The sequence below is a fragment of the Marmota monax genome, unplaced genomic scaffold, assembly GCF_021218885.2.
Source record: "Marmota monax isolate L192 unplaced genomic scaffold, Marmota_monax_Labrador192_F-V1.1 WCK01_AAM20220418_F8-fsc00008, whole genome shotgun sequence".
Taxonomy (NCBI): Eukaryota; Metazoa; Chordata; class Mammalia; order Rodentia; family Sciuridae; genus Marmota; species Marmota monax.
In genome coordinates, this window is record NW_026694432.1 from 14,740,561 (window position 1) to 14,760,885 (window position 20,325).

General features: G+C 49.0%; 1 protein-coding gene across 1 annotated transcript in view; it reads right to left on the reverse strand.

Annotated features, from left to right (window-relative positions):
• Positions 1-3,129: 3,129 nt before the first annotated feature.
• The window catches only part of CUNH1orf94 (chromosome unknown C1orf94 homolog), a 35,618-nt gene continuing 18,422 nt past the window's right edge, over positions 3,130-20,325 (reverse strand). Inside the window, exons 3-7 of the mRNA XM_058570758.1 lie at positions 17,517-17,765; positions 16,282-16,457; positions 11,977-12,054; positions 8,355-8,563; positions 3,130-3,542 (exon numbers count right to left, since the gene is read on the reverse strand). Coding sequence (XP_058426741.1) covers positions 3,467-3,542; positions 8,355-8,563; positions 11,977-12,054; positions 16,282-16,457; positions 17,517-17,765 — 788 coding nt within the window. The 3' untranslated portion in view covers positions 3,130-3,466. The remainder of the gene's footprint in view (positions 3,543-8,354; positions 8,564-11,976; positions 12,055-16,281; positions 16,458-17,516; positions 17,766-20,325) is intronic.

The window sequence follows — 20,325 nt, forward strand, 5'->3', positions numbered from 1 at the left end:
AAGATACTTGTGTTTTGAGACTTTACATATCTGAAAACATTGTCATTTTGCCTTTATCATTAAGAGTTTGGGTTTAGTGGCTGTAAATCAATGTGATCCTGCAGTCTGTACACGTGGGAATAATAAGAATTCATACCCCATTTGAAACAAATGTATGATATATGATATGTCAAGATCAATGTAATGTTTTGAGCAACTAATAAATTTCTGAAGTTTAAAAAATTAAAATTAAAATTAAAAAAAAGAAGCTCTTCACTTTTCTTACAAGTCTCAATGCTGGTTTCCTGATTTAACACTCTAGATCCTCTAACAATTTTAAAAAAAAAAACCACCATCCTCAGGTCTTAAACTTGAAGAAATATCTTGTGGTTATTATTCACTAGAAAAAAAAAGTTTGGGTTTAGAATTCTAGGTTGATGCCAAGCGTAGTGGCACCCTCCTGTAATTCCAGTGACTCTGGAGGTTGAGGATTGCAAGTTGTGGCCACCCTTAACAACTTAGTGAGCCCCTGTCTGAAAATAAAAAGGGCTGGAAATGAGGCTCAGTGGTAGAGCACTCTCAGGTTCAATTCCCAGTATTAAAAAAAAATTGAAATCATTTCCACTCAAATTTTTAAAGTTCTGACATGTTCATCCCAGGATCTTCTAGGTTCCAAAGTTACTGTTGATAGATCTGATACCATTCTAACTCTTGGGCATTTGCATGTTCAAGGTCTTTATGAAAACTGTAGAATCATGTCTTTGTCTCTGATATTCTGAAAGTTCTTATGGTCTTCATTAATTTTGTTGAGCACTAGATTGGACCATTCAACTTGGGAACTTTCCTAGAAATTTTAATCAATATCCCCTTCTCTGTTTGCACTCTGCAGCCTAGAACTCCTATTAGATGTTGGATCTTCTTGACTTATTCTCCCTTTTTTGGGGTATCTTTCAGCTCCTATGATGCATGCTGTGTCATTTTTTGTTCTTTTTCACAAGTTTCTCCAATGTCAACTTTCAGCCCATTCCTGAAAAAATTAAATCAAATTTTGATTTCCAAAAACTCCTTATTTTTAAACAATACACATATAGAACATTGTACTTCTATTTTAAACACTCTGTCTTCTATTATGCTTTCCTTAGTTCCTTTTGAGTTTTGCTTTGATCTTTCTTTCTTTCTTGTTGGAAACTGACCATTCTTGTTAAGCATCAGGTCCTGTGAAAGGGTGTTAGTTGTAGGTTAACTTCTGTTGGTCCCTTCAAGATCATTGGGGCAACTCCAGAGGACTCTCCAAACTCCTGCTCTTGATTAGAACATAGATGTTGCCATTGGAGTGTTTATATGCATGTTTCACTTAAACCCCATTTTTCACCTGGGCACTAATCTCCACAATCTTTATGCATAGTCTAAAAGTTTCTCTAGAAAAACTTCCTTCTGCTCTCTATGGAGCTTTCTGTGGCCCTTGACTTTATGGGGTCAGGAGCTACTTATTACATCAACCCTTTGCTTTCATTGTCTCCAGCCCTACCTCCCAAGTCTAGCACCTGGCACCTCCAGATCCTGAGACCTTCAGAGATCTGCAGGGAACCTTGGCTTGCTTCTTGTTGATATTTCCTTTGGCAAACATTTTCACTTTCACTTGACCTTCCTCTGTTCTGCTCAGGCACTTACCATCCCTCCATCCCATTTCTGCCTTTGTATATGGGAAGGATTGCTGACTTCTTCCAGGTTGAGAATGGAGCTTATACAGGTTGTCTTGTTCTCCTTCTTATTTGGGAGTGAGTGTCAGGAGAAGAAGGACAGAGCCATCTTTCCTTTCTTAAACACAAATCTGAATGAAGTCGACACAGAGTCTGCAGTATCTTTTCATCCTTGCAACTCTTGCATTGCCATGAACAGAACTGAGGTTCAGAGGGGTTAAGTTCTCTCCAAGGTCAAAATTGGAAAGTGAAACCAGATCTTGCCAAGGGCAAACCCGTGTTCTCACACTCTCCTGCCTCCTGACATGCTGAGATCAAGGGAGGGTGGCAAACTAGAGCCAGCCTGGATCAATACCTGGATATAGAATTTGAGGACACCCTAAGGGGCAGACTGTTAATCAAGGATATCAGAAATTCTAGAAGTAGTGGCTGGAGGGCTCATGGAGAATCCCAAACCTAGACCATAGAGAAAGGGAGAAGAATGTAGTCCTAGGGGACTTGGGAGAGAAATTGGTTTCCAGGGATCCAGAAAGAAAGGCCAGTGAAGACAATGGCACCACACCATGTGGTCAAGAGAAACACTGTGTGGACACTGGCTGAGCTCATCCCAAGATACTGGTGTCTTCAGTTCCCCAGGCTCTCGCTGGCATTAGGACAAGAGCTCAGAACTGGCTCTCATTGTGGGGCTCACTATCAGGGTTGTGCATCCTTACATCAACCCCTGATTCATTTCCTCTTGTTAGAGTTTGTGGAAGCACAACACATAGGCTTTATTTCAAGTCTGGAGAGTGATGGCTGCCTGGAGCACCATGAGGAGAACGGATCTGTGGCTCTGTCCAGGCTCAGGGGAACAGAATGCCATCATTGATTAGCGATGCCTGCCACTGGTGTAGACTCAGAGTTAAAGAACACGTGCCATCACCAATTCATTTTCTCTCCTCTTCCTGGATTGGTGCCCTCCACCAACATGATCAGGAGGCCCTCAATATCATTTCTGAAGTCATGGATAAGAGCTGTTATCCAAGGAGAGTGCTGTTAGGTATGGTGTGAGATTAACCTGGAGGTTGGCACTGAAGTCCAATCACTGGATACAGATGGCATTTAGGATTTATTTCGACATTATTTTCCAGGACACATTTTCCCATCTTGTGTCCAAGAGAGACCATGAAGAAAGGGAGAGGCATTAGTTCTAAGGGAACTTGGAAGAGAAATTGGACATATTCCTTTTATGATGTCTATTCTTAAGATGCATAAACTGGGTTGTTGGGAAATGAGTGGGTCCCAGAGGAAAAGAAAGAAGCCCTCAAACTTGCCATCCCTGAGAGAGCAGCACTGGGAAGACTCCAGCCCCTGGTCTCTTTTCAGATCCTGAAGAAATGTTGAGTCTTATGGGGAAAATGAGGGGTGAAGATTATGCAAATTGTAACAAAAATAAAGAGACACATGCCAATTCATGCAGCTCATAGTTTTATCATAAAATACAAACTTTCTAAAATTAAGTATCTTACTTCTATTTTTTACCAACAACAACAAAAACAAACAAAAAAAAATCACTCATGTTACCTAAATACAGGTGCATGTGTGGTTGAACAGGTATGAACAAGAGGGTGTGTGCTATGTGTGAGTGCCGGTCAGCAGATGCATCTGGTCTTGCTGTTTTCTGCCTGTGACCTGGTCGGAACCTTGGCTTTCCAAACTTCATACCAAGCAGTTACAGAATCCAGAATTCCAGAGCCCTTAGCCCTGATCCAAGGGCTAAGCAGGGAAGAAGGAAAAGAGAAGGAAGTCTAAAAATTTATGCCATTCCCACTGGAGGAAAGATAGGGGCTGTTCATCAGGGGCCCACCAGACGTCGAGCCAAACCTGAAAGAGAGGAAGGATGGATTCCATGATGAGATTCCTGATGTTATTGGAGAGATTAGAAAAAAGAACAGAACATATTAATTTTTTGGCTGTCAAAGACTGTGAAGACCGTGACAGACTTGCAGGCTGAAAGCTTTAGCATAATAATAATAAAAAAAGTGTTGACTCTGGGGAAATAAAATATTAAAATGACATAATTAGAGGACAATAAAGAGCTTCTCCTGCCACTAACTTGGACCAGGAAGACCCTGGGAGCCTCTGAGGATTACTTCTATGGAGCCTACACTCGTCCCATGCCAGGACCACAGAGCTGGGAATCCCTCTCTGAGCACCTTACCTGTATGTCTGTGACCACTCCACTGCCTTATGGGGCTAGCTGTGCTTTCAGGAAAATCAGAAAAGACAGGGCAGGTTCCTAGCATTAGATCTCAGAGTTCAGACAATCCCAGCACAACATCCCTGCTCACTTCGCTGAGTTAGGCTGCTCCATTTCAAGTCCAGTCTGAGAAGCAAGCCTTGCCAGGTGCCTGGGTATTTACTAAACCCTCAAGGAAGAGCACAGAAGCTGTGAGCCTCACCTGGTAAGAGCAGCGACGCACACACCTCTGCTTTCTCTCCAGACACACTCCTATTCGTACTTCAAAATAGGGCTCTAAAGCCCCCTCCTCTGGGAAGCTTGCTGGCCTCTCCAGATGGGAATGATGTACTCATCTTCTGGGATCTGACTGCAATTTCTTTACCCATCTGCTAGGATACTTTGAATGATGGGAATAATGGGAACAGAGCTCACTGCAAATTGCAGCAGAGCAAATGGCTAGATTTAATCTAATCCAGGGATTCTCAACCACTTTCCAGTTGGGCAGATGCATATTTCAGATGAGATTCACGTTCAAGGCACCCCTTCCATGAATTGATGTAACAATCAAAGGGGAGGTGGGGAGGGGAGGGAAGAAGCGATAGAGAGAGACCACTGCATTAATTTATAATGCCTCTGCGGGTAAGGGCATCTGTTGCTCACTGTGAGCATCCATGGGCCAGTCCGGCTTTGTTTCATACCCTTCTCACTCAAACAAGTTCCACGAAGAGGAATCTGGACTGTTCACCTTGTATCCAGCACCCGGCACAAGGTAGGTGCCTAATGCATAATTAATACCAGTGGTAAATCATACCTCTTTTCCTCTCTTTCAAAAATCATACTGGAGCATAATTAATTAAAAATGATGTTATTTTAAGAATACCTTGGATTCCACTCTGATTGACACAATGAAGGTTGTAACCCATGACGATGATCCGTAACCACGGTTCCTGACACATGTGGTCTCTGACTGCCACACCCCATGCATCTCACTTCTCCAGGTTCAGAACTTACAATCAGACAAACTGCCAAGGGCTTGGGCTGGACAGGATGGATGCATGCTAGAGGGTCAGGAGGAGGAGCAATGGTGTGGACTAGAACTATCAAGGAATGCTTCCTGGAGGAGGAGGAGGAGGAGGAGGAGGAGGAGGAGGAGGAGGAGGAGGAGGAGGAGGAGCAACAGCTGGCCTGGCTTCTCCAGTGTGGTTGATCCTGTGCCCTGGTTTGCCTGGGACAGCCTCTGCAATGTTGTTCACAGTGTAATAATTACTAATGCCCCTTTAACTCTCAAGTTCATTACTGCTTGGAAAACCAATTATGCGGCCGTCCTCCTTGATAAAAGTATGCAAACTCCCCCTCCTTCCCTGACAACAGGGAGGCCCCTTGCTCCTTCCTCTCCCACTTCCTACGCTTTAGTCTCTTGCTTCCTGCCTTCCCTGTCCCCCAAACCCAGCTCTCCAGTTAGGCCCTCACATCCTCTCTGCCTGGTGCAGCCTCACCTGGCTTTCCATTCACTCGGCACTGCTTGCTCAGAAGCCCCCAACGCCTCCTCGTGCTTTGCACTCAAGGAGCCTGGGTTCCCTGGGATAGTGCCCCATTTGGCTTTCCACCACCGAGATACCACACTCTCCTCCAGGAAATGCTTCCTGCTTTCCGGGACTCTTCCTGAGCCTCCTACTCTTTCTCCCACCTCACTAGAGGATCCTTCTTAAATCCTCTGCTGGTTCTTCCAAGCTCCAGCCTTTCCTCCACCTGCTGGGGGCTCAGTCCTTGGGCCTGAAGAGCTTCTCTACACACATACATTCCCTGGCCATCTCATCCCACCCCCTTTCATTCCATTCCATTCCATCCCATTCTTGAAATATCATCAATATGCTAATGACTCCCACATTTATTCCCAGCCCCAATGTGTCCGCTGAGCTCTAGACTCCTATATCCACCTGTTCATCAATCATCTAACAAGCATCTCCAAGTTCACATGTCCAAGACCAAGCTCTGCAGTACTGGGATTGGACCTAGAGTCTCACTCATGCCAGGCAAGTGCCCTACCAATGAGCTCCATTCCTAGTACCCCACCACCTACCACCTCACGCTTTTCTTTCTCTCTCTCTTTTTAAAAATTTCGAGACAGGATCTTGCTAAGCTGACCCAGGCTGGCCTCAGACTTGAGATCCTCCTGCCTCAGCCTCCCCAGTAGCTGGGATCACCGGTGTGTGTCACAGCACCCCGTTAAAGACCAAACAGATCCTTGCTTTAGTCATGTTCGCCTCAGCATCTTGTGGTGGCCACTCATCCATGCACACAAGTCCAGAACCTGGAGATCATGCCGGATTCTTCCCTTTCCATAGTCCACATCCTACCATCAAATCCCATCAACTTTGCCAAGAAGATGAACATCCCAGATCTTTTCAATTGTCCTCTTTCCTGTGGTCACCGCACAGCAGAAAAAGGCTCCTAACCTGATCCCCTGCACCACTTCTCACCCTCAGAGTCCGTACGTTGGCTAATGTGTTCTGTTGTATACAGAAATTTAGGACATGTCCTCACCCATTTAAAAGTCTTCCTGGCTTCCCACTGTTCTTGGAACGGCCCATGCCCACCACATCCTGTCTGTCTGGCCCTGGCCTGCAGATTCCAATTCTAGCCCCCCCCCCCCCTTCCAGCTCTCACTGGGACCCAGCCACACGTTCCATCTGGGAGTCTTTACACTCTATTCTTTCTGCTCCCCATATATATGCATGGCTCATTCTCTCATTTAGATCTCAGCTCAAGAGACCTCCCTTGATTCTCCATCCCCTCCTCCCCGGCACCTGACTTCACAGGTGTGTTTATCTCCTTGTTGTCTCTCTCCTCCCCTAGAATGTGAGCTCCTTGAGAGAAGAACACATTGCGTCTTGTTCACGGCGGTGCCAATTCACTCGGATGTGCACACATCTTCCATGGATCCTCAGGCCAAGCAGCCAAAAGCCTTTAATAATCCAACCCCAATCTCCCTTTTCTAATCCTGTTTTCCACCTTTTTCAGGAACAAATCTAATACTTCCACCACCAGCAGCCTTTATCCTCAGGCCTTGGGCTTGCCCTGTTCCTTCCTGCCTGGGGGGTCTCTCTCTTCCAGCCTGGAATGCACCCAAACCTCCCATCCTGGAGGGCTCCTGCCTCTGGCCTCAGGCCACCTTGATTGTCTTCCCAAGTTGCCTGGGCACTGACATCCTTGGGCTCAGGTCTCATCTGTTCTCAACTCTCTTTCCTATTCCTGTCTTTCCTATTCGTGTGCAGGTCCCCTGCAGGCTAAATTCAAATTAACTCCAGGAATTAGCACAGTGCATGGGAGGTGTGTTGGGTGCAACCCACCAGGAGGTGCTCTACAAAAAGAAGGAAGGGAAGTGGGGAGGGAGGGAGGGAGGAAGAGAGAAAGAAAGAGATAAAAGGGCTGTGGATATCACGTTCAAACCACACTATCGACCACCTTCTTGAACATTTCCCATGCACCCTAGGAAATTAAATGATCTGAGAATTCCAACAGTTAAGAAATCTGTTTATCTTTGTTTCTCACAGCTTTCCCCAAACAGATCTGACTGCAGAAACCTCTTGCTAACATTTATCCCTTTTAAGGAGACATTCAGGGGACATGCAGATTGAAAGAAGGGGGGTTGGGGAATGTGGGAGGGACACTACAGGGAAGGGTCTGTGAGGATGGGAATCAATGTCAGGTCACAGAGTCGGATTCTAATCCTATTAAGTGAATTTCTCAAACTGGGGCACAGATGCCCCATCGTGTGCCTGGGAGACCCCGGGGATGACACGGCGCGGCCTGTCTCTTGGAACGTCAATATCAGTTGAAGATTTGGTGGGTTCGACGAGTGGCTAGCCATTATTATATTAAAACAAACACAAATGTGTTACTCAACTGCATGTTAAATTTGAATGGAATTGTCAGCTCAAACATGGAGTTAGTGTTGGCTGTTTTCTGCTAAGCCCTCAGATTATCCCAGGAAATGAGAGTCTCTCTGCTGTTGGGGGCTGTGGTGGAAAGGCGTGAGCAGCTCTGATAAGCAGGTGAAGACCCTTCAGCAGGGCCGCCCGGAAGTCAATGGGATGTTGGGGGGGGGTGGATTAGGCTGGTGGGGGCTTTAGGGTGTAGCCGTGGAGGGACAGCCAGAGAATCACCTGGGCACGTCCCGTTTTAAAACTCAGCAAGTGGGTAGGGAATGTGGTCAAGCTCTCCACCTGCCTTCTGTGGGGCAGGGTGCCCATTGGCTTCTACCTGGACAATTGCCACTGGACTGTAGGGCCACGCTCCCAAACAGAGGGGCCTCCCAGGATCTAGACTCTGCTCACCTCCCCACACCAGGTCCTCGCATACCAAGAAAGGCTCTGTGGAGCCCACCCCACTCGCCCCCATCCCAGCAGCTCCCTGGATACAAGTCCGACCCCCAGTGTGGGCTGAGGACTCACCCATATCCTTGGGGGAAGAGGTACTGCGGCCCATCTCCTGCCATGGGGGAAGGGTCTCTGGGGTTGGTGGACAGCTTTTGAGGCGTCCTCTGTGGGTATGGATAGTTGGGCTGGACGAAGGGGATGTAGCTTAACAGGGGGGTGTAGGACGAGCGGAAGATCTGCTGTCCCATCTGCTGTCCCATCTGTGGGGGGTTGTATGGTGTCACCTGCAGGTCAGAGAGGAGAGAGGGGCAGGGTCACCATTTCTCAGCCCTAACCCAAACTCCAGCGGACACCACTCCATGCCCCAGTTAAGTCACTGCAGGGTCCACAAAAGACAGTATGGTGGGGTGGGACAAGCCCCGAGCTCGACTTCTGCAGTCAGCTTGGCAAGTTACCTATCGTATCTGAGTCTTGGGTCCCGCATCTGTCAGATGGGCAGACACTCTCTACCTTGTGTGGAAATGGAGTCAGTTGATATAAGTAGAGACGGGCACAAAATAAATAGCCATTAAATTGTATTTCCATTCTTTTCCCTGCCTTCCTACCTCAATAACCATTCCCAAAGGTTCTTGTTCATTATTTAAGTTTTTATTCAAATCTTGGAATGTACACAATGCTGGCTTCTATCTTAGGATCTCAATAGACACCAAGTCCAAGACAGCCCACCCACTGGACACACTGGTGATGGCAGGCATGTTCCCTATCTGTGCTGCCCACTGTGGCAATCACCAGCCACACACGGTTACTGAGCACTTGAAATCTGCCTGGTGTGAACAAGGAGGTGAATTTTGAATTTTTTTATTTTAATTCATTTAAGTAAGATTTTTTTATTTAAATGCATTTAAGCTTAAATAGCTACACAAAGCTAGTGGCTACCATATTGGTCCGTGTGAGTAGAGGAGATAAGGCAAAAAAATGGGCAATGGGTTCAGGTCAAATCCAAGGGAAAGGCAGGAACTCAGTGGGGTTTCTGAGACTACGTGGAACAAGCTCCCACCATCAACCAGGGCTCCAGCTTTCCTGCTCCCAATAAGGGATCATCCGTCTTACTTGCTGATATTGCTATGACTCCAAGACAGTGCCTGCCACTGTCCCATTTGGGGTGGGTTAGACGGTGGCTTCTCAGTAAGTACATGCTAAATGAGCCAGGTGCAATGGCTCACGCCTGTAATCCCAGCTCCTCAGGAGACTGAGGCAGGAGAATCTCAAGTTGGAGGCCAGCTCGGGCAACTTAGTAAGACCCCAACTCAAAATAAAAAATAAAAAGAGCTGGGATGTAGCTCAGCAGCCGAGACCCTGGGCTCAGTCGATGTATCCTCCCCACAACAAAAATGTTAAATGAATGCAACAAACAGGGGACTGGGGAGGTGAAAAGGGGGACCACTAAGCATCTGCTCACCTGAAGTGGTGGGAACCCACCACATCCTGAGCCCTCTGTTCTCTACTCACAGCTTCAAATGGAAGAAAACCTTTTCTCATCTGAAGCTGTGTGATTATCTTGACCCCCTGTGTGCTAAGGGGACTTTCAGCCAAGACTGGGGAAGCTTCTTGATTTCCACTTCAACAGGAAGGCTTGAGTCCCAGTGCCCCGGGACAGCCCTCTCTTGCCCTGCATGCCTTTGTCTGATAAACACCCACTAGGCTAACGCTCACGGAGTTCCTAGGATGTGTGGGCCCTGCATACAGCCCTGGGAGGCAGCCATGATCATTCCCATTTTGGAGATGAGGAAACTGATGAGGTTCAGAGAAGTGAAGTGACTTGCTCAGTGAACATCTCCAGTTCTGAGCTGGGGTCAGAACCCCAGCAGGGAGAGCCCAGAGCCTGTGCCCTCCTCCAACATTGTTCTCTATGTTCTCTCCAGAGGCAGAGCTCCTGCCCTGGTCCTTGCCATCATCCTCAGAGAAGAGATTCAGGGTCTGGTACAGACACAGGCACCAGAACCCCAAAGGACCAGCATGCCAGGAGCTTCCAGAAAGGGCTCGGGAGAGCACCTCCCAGGCAGACCCTGTGGGGCACATGGAAGGAGATACCTCTGGTCTTCATGGCAGGGGAAGGCCCTGAGCCTGGAAGAGATGAAGGGATGAAGCTGGTCCCAGGGCACACGCATGCTGTGTGCAGAAATGTACCCAGGATTCCACAGAACCAATCAAAGCCATCAAACAGGGCTTTGTATGTTTCTCTGGAACCATCTCTAAATATACCCCTCACTGACAAAAGCAACAGATCAGTGTGCCCTGAATGCCACATTTGTATAAAAATGTTTATATAAATAGATGCCACTGGAAAGACACATAAGCAAGGATTGCCTCTAGGTGTTTAAATTCTTTTTTACCATGTTTTATATTACTTTTCTCAAATATACACAGGCATATACACACAATTGTCGACAAGGACTGGAACCAGGTGGGAGATGTCACTGTTGCTAGGGTGGAGGTGATGGACCCGGAATTCCCGAAGGGGGTCTCTCTCATCCCCGCTTCATCTCAGGATGCAAAGAGCTCCTACTGCTGACCAAGCAGTCCTGACCCAAGGAATAAAGTGCCCTACACCCATGAATACTTCTCTACCTTCCGGAACATTCTAGCATATTCCAGGTCAGAGGTGCAGTTTGCAGAGAAAGTAGAGGGATCTGTGAAGAGGAAGGAGAGGCAGAAGAATCTGGAGTTGGGTGTGGGGTGCCCATCTGAGTGTGAGGTGCCAGGCCCTGTGGCAGGCTGGACTCTGGTGCCCTCTACACCCTCATCCTCAGCACCTTTCCTCACACTCCCATCCCTGCCCCAAGACCATCTGTGTGTGCACCTGCATGCACGTTCACTCAGGCAGCCTGGGGGCGTATGTACGCCTGTATCTGTAAGTATACGTGCTCTGCGTGTGTGTTTGCATTGCTGTCTCTGTCTCTGTGTATCTGTATACAAGAGGCGCTAAGGCAGGTGACTGGGCGCCTGGGACTGCAGAGGTCAAGCCCTAATTCTGCCACTTTGTGATTGTCCGACAGGTATTCATCCCAACCTACCTGTGGAAGTAACCTTGCCAGCTTTAGCCAATAAGACTGCAGGACACCCCGTGAAATTTGAATTTCAGGTAAACAATGAATAAGTTTTTAGCATAAGTATAGGACATGCCTAAAACGTTTTCATTGCTTATCTGAAATTCGAATTTCACCGGGTGTCCTGTATCTTAACGGTCAAGCCTACACGGCAGGGAAGGGACTCCCTGCACCACTGATGCAGGGCAGACTGTGATTGGCTTTGGTCAGTGGAAGGTGGGTGGCAGTCACCACGCACCAGCTCTGCACCTCCTGTGCTCCTGCCACCTAACACAGGACGAGCAACAACTCCCGCAGCTTCAGCCCAGACCCAAAGGACGAATGCAAGGAACAGGAAGGAACCTGATCCACAGCCCAGTTCAGCCAACCTGTCAACTTGGAATGAGAAATCAACATTCAGAACTGATGTCTGTAACTCCAGTGACTCTGGAGGCTGAGGCAGGAAGGTCGCAAGTTCAAGACCAGCTTGAGCACCTTAGCATGGCCCTAAGCAACTTAGTGAGAAGCTGTCTCAAAATTTAAAAAAAAAAGAGGGCTGGGATGTAGCTTAGTGGTTAAGTGCCCCTGGGCTCATCCGTACTCATACTCACCTGTCGGGAGTAACACCCCAGCTGGGGGTGCACAGGCTGCTGATAGGGTGTCCTGGCTGAGCGCTGGGGGTGCAGGCCCTGGGGAGACAGGAAGAGAAGGGCTTGGTGTTTCTGGGCAAGGGCTGCAGCCATGCCTGGCCCCCACACCTGCATCTGCAGACAGAAGTGAGCTTGTCCCATCACACTGCACCTGTCGCTGCCTGAGGCCACCTAGGTTTAGGCCAAGATGAGCCCAATTCATGCTGCCAGGAAGCCCCACTTAGGCAGTCTTCATAATGTTTAAACTGCCTCCTAAATCCCAGATCTGCCCTGCAGTGGCTCTGTGACTGGGAGCAAGCTGCTTGGCCTCTCTGAGCCTTTTTCCTTGTCTACAGAATTATGTGTGTTCAGGCCTGCAAAACCCATGAAGAAAGCCACGTTCTCTGTTGCTGTCTGCACACCTTTGCTAAGTGCTTTCCCCAGGCCCCATTCCTGCCCTAACACACGAGATATCCAGGTACATCCATGTAAGTGTGAGTGTGTGTGTGTGGGTGGGGGGGGGTGTTAGTGTGGGGATAAATGAATTAATGCATCTAAAGAGCCGAGAACAGTGCCCAGCACAGAGTAAGGACTTGGTAAATGTTAGGTCTGTCTATCATCTCCCGCTGACCCCTCCCTTGAAAAGGCTTTCTGGCAGCTTATGAAAATTTTATTCACAATTCTGTCAGGGTGTGGGTGCTTTGGGGTGTACATTTGTTCCCATCCAGACACAAGATACACACACACACACACATTGCATGCAGCCCATGAGCCCTCCAGTCTCAGGTTCTGTCTGCCCACCTTACCTGCCCCCTCCCCCACACAAGGCTCAAAGCCCAAAGCACCTCCCAGCCAGGACCTCCCCCCCTAGCCTCTGCACTCTGAGGTGCTGCCTCCATTCTGGGCTCAGTTTGTGCCAGTTACCAAAGGGGTGGGGCAGAACTCTGCCCTTGACTCTCCCAAGCTCCTCATGAAAAGCTGCGGGACCCCTGACCTGGAGAGGTGGGGGGAGTCCCTCAGCTCCCGCTGCCCCACCTTCTAGGTCCCCAAGAGAACACGTGCTCTCAGAGCCTCACCCCACTCTCTGTTCCCCCAGAACAAGACACATTCCTGCGGTGATCTCTTCCACATCCACCAGCCAGCCCTTCACCACAAACCAGCTCCCACCCTCTCCCCTGTACTCCAAGCCCTGAAGCTAGCAGCCTTACCTTTATGACCCAATGGGGTCCCCGTGACACCCACCTTGTCCTGAGCCTGGACAAAGAAGTCACACAGAGCGAGTGGCCTCGCCCATTCTCAGCTCTCAGTCTGCTGCTGCAAGGCCACTGAGCAGGTGGCTGAGTGTCCCTCCCCTGTCTCACCCCTCCCCCATGGACCCCTTTAGCACTTAACCCTGCCTTCCACCTTGCCCAGCAGAGGACAGGTGGCCACCTCCACCCCACCCACCTCGGCCCCAGGACCTGCGGAGGAGAGCAGCTGCCTACCCGATCCTTGACTTCAGGACACAAGGGCCACAGTCAACAGGATAAGCAACACCATCTGACTTCAAGGACACTTGCGGTTGTTAGAATAGCACGTCTACAATTGCAATTTTGTAAACTCGGGCTAGGGTAAACTCTTGTTTGCTTGAGGCTGTGTCCTTCGGCTACCCAGCCTCCCTCTTCATTATCGGGAGCAGAGTTCTTTTATGCTAAGAACCCGGGGGAGCCCCTGGGCCTCCTCTATGCACGAGACTTCCTCCTCCTCACCTCTGGTCCCTCTACCAAGGAGCTCTGAGTAAATTGGATTTATTCCTAATGCCGCGTGGGGAAGAAGCCGGAAGAGAGTAGACCCCATTTGTCATCTTCTGCCACTTCAAGGATTGTGGAGACCCCCGACCCCATTTTCTTGGAAGATCAGGGCTAAGTAATGACAACATCAAAATCCACTCCATCTCACACTTCAGCTTTTACGGCCTGTTCCCATCCCTGGGCTCAATCCTTACCCCAGATCAATCTGTGCTGCTTCTGCTGCTGTTGCTATGATTACGATGAACCCATCTCACAAAGGAAGAACCTGGGACTCAGAGCAGCTAATTAACCTGCCCACGGCCACACAGTTTGGAAGCAGCAGGATCGTTCTATCCAAATCTACCGATTTTGAAATCTGCCTTCCATCATCTCAGACCCCTTGATCAGCTGTTTTGAAGCTACACAGCATTATGAGATCTTGAGAAGCTGCCAGAAGGTAAATTATGCTGTCTGTTGTTACTTCCTGGGAGGGTCAACTCTTTGCATGGCCCCCTTCAGCTGTGCCCATTCAGTGAGTGAACTGCCTCACGGAACCCAGCGGGTCCTCCGAGCCAGAGGACCCCTTCCACTGCTCCTGCCCAGAGGCTGGGGAACCTTATCAGAGTAAACCCTGCAATGCAAACCTCTGCCTCTCTGAAGACAGGGGAACGTCATGCTCAGACAATATGTCCATTTCTCGCCCACTCCAAAAAAGTCAAGGCGGAAGAAATCAACACCACAAAGTGATGCCACCCAGACTTAGCACAGCCAACCATTGCAAATTAGCTTTCCACGGTGCGCTCCCCGGGCGCGTCTGAGAGTGGATGTGTGCGCACCACCTACAACCCTGCGACTGTTCCTCCCTCGGAGGTGGAGGGGCGTCTGCTGGTCTGTGATGTACTTCTTGGTCATCTTTGAATCTTCTCACCTAGCCCAACACTCTGCTTATAAAAGCGTGGAGCAAAGGTTTTTTTAAAATTCCTTAAGTGCATGAGTAAATAGAAATGGGTAAATCACTAAATAGTGAAATAAATAAACCATGAATAAGCAAGCCTCAAATGCAAGGGTAGAAGAACACTGGTGAAGGAGTCCGTGAATCAAGGAGCGACACGTTTCTCTCAGGACCTGTGTAAAGACAGGGTGGCTGATGGGAGATGGGCAGGCTTTCATCTCCCCTTAGATCACCCTGCTCTGCAAGCCCTGGCCTCTCCGTGGCCACTTGTTCTCTTTAGCAAACAGACAAGCTTAAAAACAAAACAGAGGAACAGAGAAACAGAACCCTTTGGGATCCAGGAGCTAAGCCTGATGGGCCAGCTAGGCGGGTCTTACCTAGAGTGGAAGAGACCTGCTTCTGCCCTGCACATCTAAGCCTCAAGGTTGGTGCTCTCTTGCAAAGAAGGAAATGGCTCAGGTGCCAAGGGGGTGGTGAAAGGGGAAGGGACGTGGAGGAAAATAAACTGAATACGAGTGTATTTCCTTTTGCTTTTCCTCTTTTCCCTTTCCAGGCTTTGCTGGACCAGGAGGGTACAGCCGATGGCCAAACTCCTGGACATCCAAACCCCAAGGACCCGCACCTCCCCACACAACTACGAGCCACTATGGAGAGGAACGAGGAAGGGGAACCGGAGACAGAAATCTTAAATGCCGAGCATCTTTCCTAGGGGGGGGGGAAACACCTAAGCACTACCTAGAGGGACTGTTTCAGTTATTGGATTGGACAAAGTCTTAAACTAGAGTGGACATTTATTTGATTCTTCCCTCCTTCTACTGAGTGGGCTGCAGCTCTTAAGGGATATTAAGTTAAATGGACAAAATAAAGAAACTACATTTTCCCTGCATAAATAAGTTCTGTGAGTGAAATTTCAAACCCTGCTACAAGTGCTTTACCTTTCCTTTCTGTCTGGTCACTAATTCCTTCTTAACGAGGAGCCTAAGACCAAGAATGCATGTCCAGCCACCTTGGCTGGTACAAGCAAAGGCTACTCAGATACAGTTTAAATAAGATGGTCACCATTTGACCTCCAAACCACAACACTGGGGAGTGAACGGGGATGTCCTTAGTAATCATTCTGGGACCAGATGCCTAAGCTGAGATGGTCCCAAGTCATCCAAGATGAAGGTCATCTAATTTTAAAGGAATCGCAGGAGGTAGATGGGAAATAAGGACTATGCCATCCTCCTGTTCCGGGGGACCAAGCACTTAACCAGCCAAGACTCTTAAAGAGCTCTGGAATAATCAGCGTGGTGTGAAGTGTGTGTGTGTGGTATGTGTGTGTGTGTGTGAGTGTGTGTGTGTGTGTGTGTAGCAAGTGATCTGGTCACAACAAAAATAGCAACAGACAAGGTAACAAGTTGAGAGTGTCCTGTTGTCATTCCCTGGGAGCCTCTGGGGTAAGAAAATGGCATTCAAAGGGCGCCCAAGGGCTCTTTGTGAAATAGGCTCCCTACAAGCCACACCCGGTCGTGGTGTGGAGCCCAGGTGGGATGACTGCAGGCAGAGTCCAGCCGCCCCACTCACCTGATACTGCGGGAAAGTGGAGTGATTGGTGAACACCGGCGGAGGCGGGCAGTTCAGGTTGAGCCAGAAAGGCTGGTTCACTGTCGTGGAGGTCAAGGCTGTGGCAAAGCGTGGGGTGAAAACGTTCCCTGTGAACTTAAGGTTGTTCTTGTCGGCCACTGTAACTGGAGGGTTAACTGCAAGTCACAGGAGAGGTAAAGGCATTCAGTGTTTGAGGCAGAGATAGGCCAGGAGGCCTTCAGTCTCTTCCCCTCCCCAGAGATTCTCAGAGGTCAGGGGCTTTAAAGCTCCAAGAGGGTCCTTCAAAGTCCTGGTGAATTTCCAACCACAGGAAAACATCATCAGTTCACACCTTGCCAATCTGAAAGGGATCCCAGCAGGGTCTGGCTTGGAGCTTCTCTTTCCATCATTGGCTAATGGGGGGGGAGGGGGCTGGGGGGGGGCGGTTTAGTAAGGGATACAGCAACCCGCATTGCTATATGTTCCCAACTTAAAAAGCAAATTCTTCCAGGTGCTTTAGAAAAATCTAGCTATGTCATGCAAACAAGTGCTATGTCACTGGAATTCATTCGGATCAAACCCTTCAAACAGCCCCCCACCAGGCCACCAGGACCATACGCTCAGCAGGGACTGTATCTCGGGTAGGTATTGTGTCTATCTGGGAATGACTTTTAAAATATTTTAAAACAGGATAATTCGGTGTGAGTGGCTCTAAATTAGTCCAGAAGAATGAGTTTTCTGGATATGAATTGCTTCCTGAGAAACATCTGTGTCCCAGGGGGCTTATGAGATCAGAAATGGGCCCTCCGTTTCCCCTCCATCTGGCTTCATTTTTAGAAAGGAGTTTTTGACTGAAACGACTGGAGACTGGAGAGGAGCACGAAGAGAGAGCAGGGACTTGAAATATATCCACGTGAAAGTGATTGAAAGCAGGGATTTTTTTTTCCCTTTGGCTTGGGCATTTTGAGAAGCTAGGGTATAATTCTGGGTTAGGGCTGTATTCAAAATCAACCACTGAAAATGCCCACATGACCCCTGGAAGCCAACTACCTATCTCTATAATTTTATTTCCCACAAGGAACGTATGGAAAAAGCCATTTCCCCGGTTCTACGATTTAAAAATCCTGACATCAAGGAAAGGCAGTGACTGGCCCTGGTTAAGACAGAGCCACGCCTGGGTCTAAGAGGTCTCTGGGGTCCCTCCCTCGGGGTCCTTGCTGGCTAGGTCAGCTTACGTTTCAGCTCCAGCCCATCCATCTCCACTTTGCTGCGAAGCCTCAGCTGTCCGCTCGGGTTCTTGGTGGCACCAAGGAACTCATAAAGCAGGTTCTTCTTGGCCGGCCATGCAGGCTTCTTGGTGGACATGGTGCCCACTGGGTCAATGCAACCCTCCTCACTGCAGCTGTCCTTCCGGCTCTGGGGCCACTGGCTGAGGAAGAGGCTCTCTCGACCCTTGGCCAGCTCCTTGCTGCCAGGATTCCGTTCTGGAGCAGGAGAGAAACGGAGTCAATGCTCCCGGGGTACCAAGTGCTAGATGCAGGGAGCATCTTCTTATGAACCACGTGACAGGTCTTCCATAGTACTCACCCGAGGCTCCGACTGGCCTGCAGACTCTCCCTCAGCCTAGTGGAACCACAGTCTCTCTCTCAGGCTTTCCCTGACCACTGCCCCTTCTGGCCTTCCTGTCTCATGATCCAGATGTCTGTCCATCCATCCATTCATCCATCCATCCATCCTCATCTTCCCTCCTTCCTTCCTTCCACAGTGCCAGTCAGGGGATATAAGGATGACTTGGGCAGTTTTCGCCATCAGGGGGTGCGCAGCTTAGGGGGGAAGACACGCGTCCCTGCAGGACACAGGGTCTGAGCCCCACGGTTTGCTCCCTCACCATGGACTCCACCTCGGCTGTGTTGCTCACAGGCAGCTCGGCTCTCTTGTCAGTGCCAGGCCCTGCCCTGAGTGCTGGGGACACAGGGATGAGTCAGAGCCAGACTCTGCCCCGCAGGAGCTCACAACAAGGAAGAAGAGAGAGACATGCCCAGAATAGCTCCAGGACAAGGCAGATGGGCACCACGAGGTGACAGAAGTACACAATGGGAGAAGACGGTGGCTGAGATCACTTCTATCTGAGAGGGTCCTTTATATTCCCAGAAGGAAGTGGGGTGCAGCTAGGCTTTGCATGCAGGGGTACCTGAGAGGAGGGTGCGACAGGCCTGGGTGACTATGGACAGAGACTGGGAAGCATCAAAGAGATGCAGGAAGGACACAATCAGAGCCAGACTCAGGACTCGCTCCAAATAGACCAAGCATCCATCCCCCAGTGCAAGGACTGTCTGCACACAGTGGGGGGCCCCCCCACTGCGCTCTCACCCCCATGTCCTTTTAGCCTTGCAACTCTTTCTTCAAATGAAATTAAATGCATGTGTGTGGAACAGTGATGGAAAATGCTCTAAAAAAAATTGTATCTGGGGCTGGGGTTGTAGCTCAGTGGCAGAGCGCTTGCCTCACGTACGTGAGGCACTGGGTTCGATCCTCAGCACCACATAAAGATAAATAAATAGATGAAACAAAGATTGTGTCCATCTATAACTAAAAAAAAATGTTTAAAAAATTGTATCTGTACTGAACATGGGCAGACATTTTTTTTTTCTTGTCAATGATTCCTAAACAGCACAGTAGAGCAACAAAATAGCTAACATTTACATCCTATTAGGTATCGTAGATCCTCTAAAGATGGTGTGGAGTAGGTAGGAGGGTGTGCACGAGTTAGATGCCATTTTAAATGAGGAACTTGAGCATCTGTGGATTTGGGCATCTAAAGAGAGCCCTGGAACCAACATTTGGAGGGACAACTGTATATACATACATATACATATATATATATATATATATATATATATATATATATATTTTTTTTTTAAAGCACTGCTCTGGTTGAAGCAGAGAAGAGGGTCTTTTCCTGCCAGCCCCTTCATTCCTTCCACCATCTGATGGTATCTGAAGCTCCCCAGAGATTGGCATGGAAACTTCCACCTGCTGACTAGATGGCAATGCTCTGTGCTGGACACACTGCAGGCACCTGCGGACTCTGGTCACAGAGGGATCAGAAGAAGTGGACCTGATCCCACCAGTTCTAGGACCTCCAACCCAGTGGCCTTGAGGGCTGAGCATGTGCCCAACTGGGTCTGCCTTCCCAGAACTGTCCCAGCAGAGGAGAGCTGCTCCAGCCTGGGCCAGTTTGGAAGCCAGTGGTGTTTTTAGTAAAATGCATGCCCAGAGTCTCTTCTAAGAGTTTCTCTTCTTGCTGTTCTGCCTCCAGCTAGTTTGCTGAAATAACACACCCACTAATAATAGCCCTTTCCTCAGAGAAAACACACACCTGCAGCCCCACACACACCTACGAGGGCCCCTCCTCCGAGACCTGGGTACACACAATGCTCACATTCCTGCCTGTTTCTCCTCTGCCTCTCCTGCATGTACACGACTATACACAGGACAGACACATATGTCGACATGTACACCCAGACACAAACAGATTCACCCCCTCTGCATTTTTCTCTAACAAACACACCTACACTGGCAAAGCTCTCTTTGGCACCATTTTGCCCATATATTTGTACACGCAGACACAATGGTCAGGAGGGTGGGTGGGCAGGACCACTTCCAATCCCACAGCCCCATCTGGTAAGAATGCATCCATGGGTGATTCCAGAAGGAGGGGGAGGAAGGCCCTTCCCCCGGCCAAGAGCTCAACCCTTCCCCCCCCCCCCACAACCCCCAAAGCCCATCATCTCAAAGCTGTCTGGCTCTCCCAGGCCTTCCTAACACTGAATCCAGCTGGTGATCCCTGGCTCCATTGTTCTGGACTCCAGACAGTGCTCAGAATACAGAATGTTCTCAGGGGTGATTGTGTTCTTATTCTCTCAGGGAGATGAATGTGGGCCCTCGTGATACGGGCATCTCTGTTATCCACCCATGCTGACAGACTGGGGGTGATTCTTCTTTGGTTGGCATGAATATGATATATTCCCCTAGTAACTGCTC